The sequence below is a fragment of the Pristiophorus japonicus genome, chromosome 15 (assembly GCF_044704955.1).
Source record: "Pristiophorus japonicus isolate sPriJap1 chromosome 15, sPriJap1.hap1, whole genome shotgun sequence".
Taxonomy (NCBI): domain Eukaryota; kingdom Metazoa; phylum Chordata; class Chondrichthyes; family Pristiophoridae; genus Pristiophorus; species Pristiophorus japonicus.
Genome location: NC_091991.1, coordinates 24,511,655 through 24,524,388, shown reverse-complemented (window position 1 = coordinate 24,524,388; position 12,734 = coordinate 24,511,655). Strand labels below are relative to the sequence as shown.

At 45.0% G+C, this 12,734-nt stretch overlaps 1 protein-coding gene across 3 annotated transcripts in view; it reads right to left on the bottom strand.

Moving 5' to 3' along the window:
• Positions 1-11,525, bottom strand: part of ano6 (anoctamin 6) — a 148,620-nt gene extending 137,095 nt beyond the window's left edge. For all 3 annotated transcript variants that reach the window (XM_070900236.1, XM_070900234.1, XM_070900235.1), the window contains exon 1: positions 11,091-11,525. In XM_070900236.1, the coding sequence (XP_070756337.1) occupies positions 11,091-11,145 (55 nt within the window). In that variant the 5' untranslated portion in view covers positions 11,146-11,525. The remainder of the gene's footprint in view (positions 1-11,090) is intronic.
• Positions 11,526-12,734: the final 1,209 nt, after the last annotated feature.

Below are 12,734 nucleotides of genomic sequence, written 5' to 3'. Positions count from 1 at the left end.
GTAGCTCCTTTTTGTATCTTGGCAGTTCTACTTCATTCCTTGTGCATGTACATTCCTAACTGATCACAATACTCTGACCAATACAGTACTCTACATAAATAGTAGAATTATTCCCTGTACTGAACTGGTTTTGTCAGTATTTTCCCCATTAATCCTGTAATCACCTCATTTACAAAGAGGCACTTAAAATTGGCTCCATTAACACACAAAATGAAATTAATACCTATCATTTATTTAAAAAGCTGAGAATTCAGCAGAAAAGAGCATAATACGAGATGATAGTAAATGGAATCTGAAGTGTGTCACGTTAAATTTATCCATATTAAACTGCACCTGCCAATTGTCTGGCCAGTTCCTTAAATAATCTAGTTCCTCCTACAGCTTTTTCCCCATCCTCCACCCTGCTAACTTACACCTGCTGAATTCAGAAGCAACATTGTAAAATAAAAGATAAAAGTAACAGTGTCTTTGATACTCCAGATTCCATTTACTATCATCTCGTATTATGCTCTTTTCTGCTGAATTCTCAGCTTTTTAAATAAATGATAGGTATTAATTTCATTTTGTGTGTTAATGGAGCCAATTTTAAGTGCCTCTTTGTAAATGGGGTGGCAGTAGGCTGAAAATGGTGTTGGGGTACTTAACGGTCCGCTTACGCAGGCGCTCCAACTGCCACCATCTTGGGTAGGGTCCCGAGATGGGCAACCAGAGGGCCCGCCTGTTTCACGTGGGAGGCCACTTGTAATGCTGAGGTACAAGCGGGTAGAGTGTGCGCTGTGCATGCTCCGCTCTTTCGGAACGGTGTTGAGTGGCTTAAACAGTGATTCTAAGAAAGACCACTAAAGGCCCCATAGAAAATGGCTAAAGTGCTTCTTTAAACTTATATTTCTGTGCAACTCCTGGGCCCTCAAAAATCTTTGGCTGCAGCTTGCCCAATATGAGCCACCACCCCCACCCCCACCCCCACCCCCACCGGGACGGTTTTCGCCTCCGCCCCGCTCTTCCAATGTTCCGAGTGTCAACTGGCTACCATCGGAGCCAACCGACTTAAGTCGGAAAAATTAAGATTTGGAAAAAGTAACCAGGTATTATTCTGATCTCCTCTTCCATTGAGGTCAGGACCCCTATCATAGAACAATCTTTATTTAAAAAACAATCTTTATTTAAAGGATACGATTTAAGTATTGCCTACCCTATCTCAGCACCTACATGGTTGCACCAGTACTGAATGGCAGGTGTATTGCCCCAAAACCAACATTCCTGTCCCACTCTTTCATGTGCAGCAAAGAGCTGGCATTCAACACTGTTACTGTGAGGAATACACTAACAATTATCATGTAATGCCATTTAGGATAACTAGCACAGTCACCAACATCAAGAACCTTGCTCAAGTTAAAAACACGTCCTTAAAGTGAAAGGATTTTAAAATCTGAGACCATCAAGAAAGGACTCCAGAGATAAAAAAAATTAAAGCTGCTAATTATGAAAATTTGAAATTAAAACAGAAAATGCTGGAAAGCAACTAGGATGCCACCTAGATTAGCCAATGTCAACAGTACTTGTTTTTGGTTTTACTTTTAACCCCTCCTTTTCTGAAAGGGACAACTGATGCTGGGAGAGGATTCCACTGACATTAGGTTTGAGCCGAGTCAGTGAAGTACGAATAGGTTAGTTGACACAGGGAATAGTTGTTGCTGAGGCTGATCCTGTCCTGTTTCACATCCATTAATAGTACTTGTAGCACTGGGTGAATGGATATAGAGAGCTACTAGTTTATGGTGACTGAATAAATCAAATTCCGGTTTTATTGCAGGTGATTCTGGGATATTTACGGGCATTTGGGAATGTGCATTTGACAATTCCGCACGTCTTTCCATGAAAAAAAATCAAACAGTTACCTTGGCAATCAAGAGTGCGAACACTGACAGCTTTTTTTAAAAAGGAAAAAAAAACACATACTGGCTAACTCAGCAAAGCTACATTTCAGATCTAGGATCCGCTTGGTCTGCATGGCTCAGTGAATCGATTTGCCTTTACTGAGATATCACGTATCAGTGCAATCCATTTACAGGAACCACCTCAGCTCTAGATTATAGCAATTCCACAATCATTTGGAAACATTCCAAACTCATTTGTAAACAGTACTAAAAACTGGAATACAAGATAACTTTTACCCCCGAATGACTTCCTTAGTTAGTGTTAGTGGAATTGTCGAACCTTTTCAAAAGACCATGTTAATAATCAACAATAATTGTAACAATTCTGAATATTAACTCTGGACAGGAAACAGGAATCCTTAAAGGACGAATGTCAGCTTCTATATCAGCTTCTAATAGGGACATGGATTCATGGATTCAAAGTGACGAATGTGCCAGTCCTAATCCTGGTGCATCTCTTGCACAGCTCAATTGCGTGTTGCATCTCTGGCTAGACAGAAATCCATTAATGCTGCAGTTCGGCTAGTTATTATTTACCAATTTCAATGTAGTTAGCCAGGGATTAACAGAAACTGTCAAAGAAACTGGTGCTTTAGACTCCTGGGGCAGGGATGGATTATTCAGTAATATTTCTCATACAACACAGTGCTGTTTACTAGAATCCGTGAGCCAAGGAACTTCCTCTCTACTGGTCCAGCAAACACAAACTATATTTTGATACCCAGCAATTAAAAATGTTTTATTTTCCCCGTTCAAAGACTCAACTTTATTTGTCACCAGAATTTTTGTGAACTCACATAAACATTAGCTGAAAAAGCCCATGCACCCACACTGAGAATGCTATTGCTGAGAGGAGAATTCAATGTCTCCGCAGCACATAATGGAAAAGAAAATTAAAAATAATAATTTGCTACTTGTTTGACACATGGAAAACATCTTGGTAAATAATCTTGAGGCATAATATTTTCAAGTACAACAATTCTGAACTTATATAGTGTGTTTAACATTGCAAATCATCACAGGGCACTTTACAAAGGTGGGGGAAATATATAGTAAGCAAGAGTTAGGAGAGGCGATACAAAGTCATAGTCAACATGATGGGCTTTGAGAAAGCTTTTGAGGAGACTTAGAAAAGCCAAGGGATATGGGGTATCGAGTAATTCATACAAGTCCCGTTTCTCTGTACAATACAGTCATAAGCCATACCACAAGAAAGGCAATAGGAAGTAAAGACACTGAAGACAATAAGCCAAGGGTGTATGGGTAGGCCAGGATGTGGTATGACAAGAATATGCAGATGGTGACAGTGTTCTCAGTGGGTCCTTTACTGTCATGGTGACCAAGGACCTGGTGCTGAAAGAAAGAAATGAGGGCTTGACATTAGCCCCTCGATCACCATGATTATGATACAAGAAAGAATACAGAAGGATGAAGACTGGAGAAAGTGGATTTTGATGGTCAGGAGGTGGAAGCAGTGTGAATACCATGCAGTTGTATGCCCAATAAAGGAGGATGCCAGAAATGGTGAAAAAATGCACTGCTGTAGCTGAAAATGTTTTTGATTGCATCTGGAAATGAATATATTGGATGAGAACTGTACCATGGAACGTGAAAAGGAGAGTTTTATGTCGGAGGCTCATGGCCAAAATTTGGCCAGCCTAATGCACATTTTTTTCATCGATATTTCGCCTTTTTTGTCGTTAAAAGATACTTACCAAATTTGGCCAAAGGTTAAGAATGGCGGTTTTGAAATAGCGCCGAAAAGCAGATCACCAAATGTAGAAATCCCCCAAAAATATGATTGCCTAAATTTGGCCGTTTGGCGAACCTGTACTCAGGTGAAGAAACAACGCATGAGAAAAGCATACGATGCAGCCCCATTAACGTCGGTAGGTATGTTTTCTAATTTTTTTATTTTTGCATTTTTGTGTGTGTTTTCTTCCCTCCCAGGGACTGTATTTTTGGCATTAATTGGCAGCGGGCTAAACTTGGCGACAACTGCGGTTTCCACCACGAATCCTCCAGCAAAGCCGATTTTTATCGACTGGCGTATTTTTGGGCCAAATTTCCCCCTGAAAAATGGCAAAATTTTGATTCTTTTTTTCCCCCAAAAATTACATTAAAACCAAATATCGACAGCTGGCCAATTTCTAGCCCTAGGTGTCTAGCTGACACTTCCACTTGTTGGGGAGAGCTTGACCCTGCTGAAAGTACAGAAGCAGAGGCTGCTTTTGAAAAGCACTGTGTACGGAAGTTGGAAGTACAGAGTGACTGAACTTCTGAGAAAGTGCATCTTGCATGCATCAACAAGCATGACAATATTGCATTAGGCAGGACATGTGATATACAGTTTCAATTTGGTACCCTCCAGAAGGACACAGAATTGCTCCCAGCTGGGGAAAAACCACAGCTCAACACTGGAATCCACACAGTATGAATGCTGCAAGTGCCCTTGGCATGCACACACCTGCATTGGCAGTATTGGGGGGTGGGGGCCCGGTGCATGGGCCAGTCTAGCTGTGAGCGAGGCCACTTTCATTCATATTAATGTGATCCCTGCACATGGAAAGTGTTTACTGAGAATTAGACTTGGAGGCTGGTTGGCTGCAAGTCCAAAAAAATTATTCAACTGGCTGCTCGCCACCTCTGAGAGTAGATCAGTGCTGCAGCTGGATGAAAGAAAAAGTGCATCAGACATTTTGAAGAGTTGTGCAATGACAGCCATGGGTAAGATTTCATCAGATAAGAAAATCGTGGGACGGTGTATAGCGAGCCACAGATCCACTGCTGCCTGTTTTCCCAACACCATTGAAAGTTAAAATCGGCCCTCGTATTTTAATAAGGCAGAAAGCTTGCTCCAACTCAACTGAAGTGTTTAAAAGTGAGACAGGAATTTGAAGAGGAAATAAGATCTGCATTTATAGAGCGCCTTTCATGACCACTGGACACCTCAAAGCACTTTACAGCCAATGAAGTACTTTTGGAATGTAGTCACTGTTGTAATGTGGGAAACGCAGCAGCCAACTTGCAAACAGCAAACTCCCACAAATAGCAATGTGATAATGACCAGATATTCCGTTTTTGTTATGTTGATTAAGGGATAAATATTGGCCAGGGCACCGGGGATAACTCCCCTGCTCTTCTTCAAAATGGTGCCGTGGGATCTTTTACCGTCCACCCGAGAGGGCATTATGGGGCCTCAGTTTACCGTCTCATCTGAAAGACGGCACCTCGGAGAGTGCAGCGCTCCCTCAGCACTGCACTGGAGTGTCAGCCGAGATTTATGTGCTCAAGTTTCTGGAGTGGGACTTGAACCCACAACCTTCTGACTCAGAGGCGATTGTACTACCCACTGAGCCACAGCTGACACAGAGTATTAAAGAATATGGAGAAATGTTGTGGAATTGGGTTTGAAAGGTAAAGAGCGATAGACATGACTAAGAGGATAGTACAGCAGGCCAAATGGCCTACTCCTGTTTACCTTCTACACAGCAATAGTTAAAAAAGCTATCGACTATATAATGCAAAAGAATGTTTTGAAAGGGACTAAATTAATTCACAGGTTTACGACATCTTCAAAACTGCTTAGTTACTGCTTTCTAATTCACTTGGCATATGTTAGACAGGTTAGATGCAGGAAGAATGTTCCCAATGTTGGGGAAGTCCAGAACCAGGGGACACAGTCTAAGGATAAGGGGGAAGCCATTTAGGACCGAGATGAGGAGGAATTTCTTCACCCAGAGAGTGGTGAACCTGTGGAATTCTCTACCACAGAAAGTTGTTGAGGCCAATTCACTAAATATATTCAAAAAGGAGTTAGATGAAGTCCTTACTACTAGGGGAATCAAGGGGTATGGTGATAAAGCAGGAATGGGGTACTGAAGTTGCATGTTCAGCCATGAACTCATTGAATGGCGGTGCAGGCTAGAAGGGCCGAATGGCCTACTCCTGCACCTATTTTCTATGTTTCTATGTTTACCCGAGATATTTGTTTCATAAGAACATAAGAAATAGGAGTAGGCCATTCAGCCACTCGAGTCTGCTCCGCCATTCAATAAGATCATGGCTGATCTTCTACCTCAACTCCACTTTCCTGCCCTAGCCCCATATCCCTTAATTCCTCTGGAGTCAAAAAATCTCAGCTCTGAATATACTCAACGACAATTGTAGGAAACAGAGACACCACAAACAAATTAACAGGCTACAAAACTCAATTTTATGTTTTGTTTCTATTTTTTAAGTGTTTGTAGTTACATTGAGAAGGTCCATCAATAATTGTCAATTGCCCTGTGATCTTTAAGGTTATAAGATGATCTAATCTGTTCTTATTTGACCTTTCCAACTTGGTTATGGGTTGGTCTTTGAAAAAAATCAACTGCTTTGACTGACATTTGCCATTAAAAACTAACTAGCTCACAGCTGTGCTGACTGGAGCCATAATTTTCTATTGCGTGGTCACAATTACTTTGGCTGTAATGCAGGAAATCCTCCTCTTTGCATCCTCTTGCTCCAGCTGGTGCAGTCATGGGCGTCTTGTCTCATCCTTTTGTTTACAATAAGGGATGCAGCCTCTGCAAGTCAAACCCCAGTCTAAACTAATTCTCAATGTTAATACAGCATTTCAACAATCTTGATATCTAATGATCTATGAATTCTTTATACCCTAAATGTTCACAAGTTAAATTGTGGATCTAAACTACAGGGATAACTCTGAACCAAATGTCAAACCCAAATCAATTTTAATTAGGTCAATTAATGTGAATACATCTAAATATTGATAGCAATTAAATGGATCTGCCACTTGAAGATAGTTTGAAATAAAACATGTAGGGCCACTTCTCCACTTGTATGTAGCATGTTCATTCACAAAACAATATTAGTGTCACACAAAGTTCCAGATCTGCATCTATCCCTGCCCACCAAACGTGTGACCTGGCAATTGCCTTCATCATGACAATGCCCGGGTGCTCATTGTGGAGTTCTCAGATGAACATCTCTCTGCCCATCTGGGGCATGACTACTCGGTTTCCCCATAGTAGGCAATCGGCCTGAATCGAGAGTTCATCCTTGCGCCTGTGAAATGGTTTGAATTCCTCAGGGTATGCCCCGTATGTGGCTGCCCAGTCCCCATTAAGGTCACATTTCTTGATGAAAGACAGTAGCGGGTCTCTATTTGTCCAGACTTTGATCTGACAGGCTGTCACGGGTGAGCCTTCGCTTTTGAAAGCTTCCACAGCCATGACCATCTCAGCAGCATGCTCGGTTGCCCCCTCGGTGGTGGCTAGTGGGAGTCTGCTGAGTGCATCGGTGCAGTTTTCAGTGCCCAGTCTGTGTCGAATTGTATAGACATAGGTGGCTAACGTGAGTGTCCACCTCTGTATGCGGGCTGATGCATTTGCATTTATGGCCTTGTTCTCGGCCAAAAGGGACGTTAGGGGTTTGTGATCTGTCTCCAGCTCAAATTTCCTGCCAAACAGATACTGGTGCATTTTTTTTTTTACAGCATATACACATGCAAGTGCTTCCTTTTCTACCATCCCGTAGCCCCATTCTGCCTGGGACAGACTTCTGGAGGCATAAGCTAATGGCTGTAACTGACCCTTGGCATTAACATGCTGCAACACACACCCGACCCCGGGGATAGGACGACACGTTACACGTTAAAACGAGTTTCTTACATGGGTCATATAGCGTTAACAGATTGTTGGAGCATAACAAATTTTGTGCTTTACCAAAAGACCTTTCCTGGCTATCCCCCCAGACCCATTCGCGACCTTTGCGTAGGAGCACATGTAGCGGCTCTAACAGTGTGCTCAATTTGGGAAGAAAGTTACCAAAATAGTTCAGGAGCCCAAGGAACGAACGCAGCTCCGTCGTGTTACGGGGTGTTTGTGCTCTCTGGATCGCTTCTGTTTTGGACGCAGTAGGTCTGATCCCGTCTGCTGCTACCCTCATCCCCAGGAATTCTACCTCAGGAGCTAGGAAGATGCACTTCGCCTTTTTCAGTTGCAGACCTACCCGGTCCAGTCTGCGTAGCACCTCCTCCAGGTTGCGGAGGTGTTCTTCAGTATCACAACCCGTGATGAGGATGTCGTCTTGAAAAACCACTGTACTTGGAATCAACTTGAGGAGGCTTTCCATATTGCATTGAAAGATCGCGGCGGCCGAGCGAATCTCAAACGGAATCTGTTGTACTCAAACAACCCCTTGTGTGTTGTGATGGTGGTCAGCTTCTTCGACTCACTCGCCAGCTCCTGGGTCAGGTAAGCTGAGGTCAGGTCCAATTTTGAAAAAAGTTTGCCACCGGATAGCGTCGCGAAGAGGTCCTCCGCTCTCGGTAGCGGGTACTGGTCTTGGAGTGGCACCTGATTGATGGTGGCCTTGTAATCGCCACATATCCTGACCGACCCATCCACCTTGAGCACCGGCACAGTCGGGCTCGCCCAGTCACTGAATTCGACTGGCGAGATGATGCCTTCCCTCAGCAGGCGGTCCAATTCGCCTTCTGTCTTTTCCTGCATCACGTACAGCACCGCTCTGGCCTTGTGGTGTAATGGCCTGGCGTCCGGGTTTATGTGAATCACTACCTTGGTCCCCATGAAAGTGCCAATACCGGGCTGAAATAGTGAGTTAAATTTGTCGAGGACCTGTGAGCATGATATTCACTCCACAGAAGAAACTGCATTGACATCGCCCCATTTCCAGTTCATGACAGCCAGCCAACTCCTCCCCAGTAGTGCAGGACCGTCCCCCGGAACAATCCAGGGTGGCAACCTGTTCTCCGAATCTTTGTGGGTCACGACTACCGTGGCACTGCCTAGCACCGGAATGATCTCCTTTGTATATGCCCGTAGCTTTGCGTCAATCGGCAATAACTTTGGCCTCCTGGCCTTGGACGCCCACAACTTGTCGAACTGTTTGATACTCATCAGGGACTGGCTGGCCCCTGTGTCTAGCTCCATTGATACTGGGATGCCATTGAGGAGCACTTTCATCATTATCGGTGGCGTCCTGGTGTATGAACTGTACATGTGCTCTGAACTTGCTGAACTTTAGCTTCTAGCGATTTCCCCCAGTGTCCATTTGGCCCCGTAGGGCTTACATCGTCCCCGTCCTCCTCGTACATCAACCTGGCTGCAGGCTTCCTGCACATACGCGCCAAGTGACTGCTGACGTATTGCAGGTATATTGCTGATACCAGCAAGCTCTGGCTGTGTGTTTGCCTGCACACTTCCAACATGAGCCGTTGTTGGAAACAAAAGGCCCATTACCAGTCGATCGTCTCTGACTGTCTGTGTAACTGTTTTTAAGCAACCATTAACAGGTGTTGATGTTGATGGCTCCATTACTGGCCGCATTGTCCCTTGCGATGGCGTGAATCGCCGTTCAGCTAGCCATTGTCTCTGTTGAATTCCCCCTTTGGGTTCGACTACATGCTCGGGCATGTCCGATTGCCACTGTCTGTCTGGGGAACTGTGTGCCGTGTTAACAATGTTGACTCCCTGTCCATTTGCTGCATTTAAACCAAGATTTTTGTCAAACATCATTCTGGTCTCTTCCTCCCCTGAGATAAATGTCTAGGCTATCAAAGCCGCTGTTTCCAGGGTCAAGTCTTTGGTCTCAATCAGTTTCCTGAAAACCCCAGCGTGCCCAATGCCCTCAATAAAAAAGTCTCGCAGCATCTCCGCTTTGCATGCATCTGGGAACTTACATAGGCTCGCCAGTCGCCGGAGGTCTGCCACGAAGTCTGGAACGCTTTGCCCTTCTCGCCGCCAGTGCGTATAAAACCGGTGTCTCACCACGTGCATGCTGCTCGCCGGTTTAAAGTGTTCCCCAATCAACTTACTGAGCTCTTCAAAAGTCTTGTCTGCCGACTTCTCTGGCGCTAGAAGGTCCTTTATCAGGGAGTACGTCCTGGACCCACAAACCGTCAGGAGATGAGCCCTGCGTTTGTCGGCCGAATCCTGTCCCAGCCATTCCTTCGTGACGAAGCTTTGTTTTAGTCTCTCAATAAAGTCATCCCAATCATCACCAACACAGTACCTCTCGTCTGTGGTGCTCGTGGCCATGCTCGCGTGGTTTAAATCCCAGTTTCTCGTCGCCAATGATATGTCCTTACTATTCAGTACAAATGCACACGAGGCCCATGCTTGAGAGAAGGTCACTCTGTGACCAGCAACTTTTGTTCCAGCACTGAAGTGATGAAGGTGGGTGGAGCTTCCCCTTTTATACCTGAAAGACCAGGTTAGGAGTGTCTCCCACAAGTTCACCACCTAGTGGTCAATGTTCTCACAGTGTACAACTAGTCAGTTTATACATGGGTTACAATGACAGTTAAATACATGACACCTCATATTGGCTTGCTTCCACACAAAAAAGGGATGAGTTCACAGATGTTTTAATGAGGACCTGATATTCCAGGTCGCAAACTACATGTTGAAGGTGGAAGATGCCCGTGTGGTGTGGTTTTTGTTTTAACATTTGGTGGCCGTTGCACACCAGCCACCAGACGGGCTTGACAGAGCTAGGTCTTGGTCCAGTAGCAAGGATGAACCAAGACGACTGGAGATCAGCTCTGCCGCACGGACCAGGTCGCAAACTACATGTTGAAGGTGGAAGATGCCCGTGTGGTGTGGTTTTTGTTTTAACATTTGGTGGCCGTTGCACACCAGCCACCAGACAGGCTTGACAGAGCTAGGTCTTGGTCCAGTAGCAAGGATTAACCAAGACGACTGGAGATCAGCTCTGCCGCACGGACCTAGTGCGCACAGGTATCGCAGTGTGGGCTGGCCCGTGTTGCCCCTGGGCCCTTGCCTCTTTTGGGCCCCGAACTCACGCCTCTCCTGGGTCCTGATCACGTCGCTCTACAATCTCTTGCCGCTCCTGGGCCCCGATCATGTCGCTCGTGTGTCCGATCTCTCTCCGGGAATTCATACCATTGCACTGGCATGCTGGTTAGGTGACCTTTCAAAGGCGTCTCAGGGAATAGCAAAGTGATCAAGTGGTACAGATACACAAATCACTAAAAGTAGCGACGCAGGTTAATGAGCTCATTAAAAAAGCAAACAACGCACCGTGGTTAATTTCTAGAGGGATAGAATTGAAAAACAGAGCAGTTATGTTAAACTTGTTTATAAATGACTGATGACTCACCGTCAGGAAATTCTTCCATTTCGAATTGTTCTTCGTCCGAATCCAGATCACTCATCTTGAATAACTTTGGTCTTTCTTTTTAAATGTTTCGTTTTTTTTTAAAAAGACCTTTGTGTGACTTAAAAGTAGAATGAAAAACCCGCCCCTCCCCTCACTTTAAAACAAAAACACAAGCTCCGGCCTCCGGGGCGAGCGCGCGATCTCCAGGTAGTAACAGGAGACCGGGCTCCGCACCACAACAAAAAAACTAAAATGATAAAAAGTGATCCTTTTTTTTTCCGCTCCCCCACCACCCTCTCTCTGGAAAATCCCGTCACATTGCAGGAACTGACCGGCCCCTAACAGAAACAATGAGCCACAAGAAAAAATCAGACCCCACCCTGAGCGCCCAGGAATTCCAACTGAGGAGGCTTTCCACCAGCAAAGTTTGAGGCAATCGGAAGAAAGTGTTCGCAGAGTCGAGCAGCAGCGCCCTGTGTGTGAGTTTTTTGTTCCGCCCTCTTGCATTGTTTCCGCCCATCCAACGCAACAGCTCACACACAAAAAACAGTCGGAGGAGCGCCAGAGCAAAACCCTTGGGGGACATCATAACCTCTGAGAATAGTCTTGAGGCTTGGGGAAAGTCGACTGGCAGATTTCTGCTTCTCCACAGATGCTGCCTGACTACCTGAGTATTGGCAGCTTCCCCGCCCCCCCTCTCCCTCTTGGTTTCTGTTCTCAGATTTTCCACCATCTGCTTTTCTTCTTTACATGCTGCCTGTTGTATCCCGTTGCTGTACACGGAACTACACACGGCTGAGAGTCATTTACAACACAGTGTTTGACTCTCAGCAAATCCCACTGGTGCTGTTTGCTGCAGGGATACACACAACAAACTCCGGTCGTGTTCCTTTCACTTTATGAGTGGGCTGGAACAACAAGACCTCAGGAGGAGAATTTGTAATGGCAGAGGATGTTGGAAATGTAATACAGACCCGAACCTGCTGTAAAAGCTTGTTGAGATGTGGAAACAATGAGCTTCCTTCACACTGTAAAGTGCTAGCCCCTCTCGGTATGCTCCTACTGTATATTGCATTGTTTATGCTGAGACATCCTATAACTACAGCCCTGAAAAAACGCAAGTTTTGTTTGTCTCCCAAAAACAGTGATTGAATGGGTCCACTGTGTCCTGCCAAAGTTAAACATCAAAAGAAAACATGCTCAGCAGGCTTTGGTGAGATTACACTAGTGAACCCAGCCCTCTGCGTCCCTCCAATTCTGGCCTGTTGGCACCCCCTTCCTTCACCCCACCAATGGCAGACGTGACTTGAGCCATCTAGGCCTTACGCTCTGGAATTCCCTCCCCAAACCTCTTCCGTCTTTCCACCTTTACAACATTCCTTGAAAACCATTTTTGACCAAGCTTTTGGTCACCTGTCCTATTGTCTCCCATTTTTGGCTTGGTTTAATTTTTGACTGATTACACTCCTGTGAAGCACCTTGGGATATTTTGCTGCATTAAAGGTGCTGTTTAAATGCAAGTCCATTGCCACACCAGTCTCAGTGACTAGAGTAATGAACAAAACTATTTGGCATTAAGTTGTTGGAGAAACAAATTTACTGAAGAATAGCAACCAAATCCCAAAGGGTACAGCTTGAGTGGTC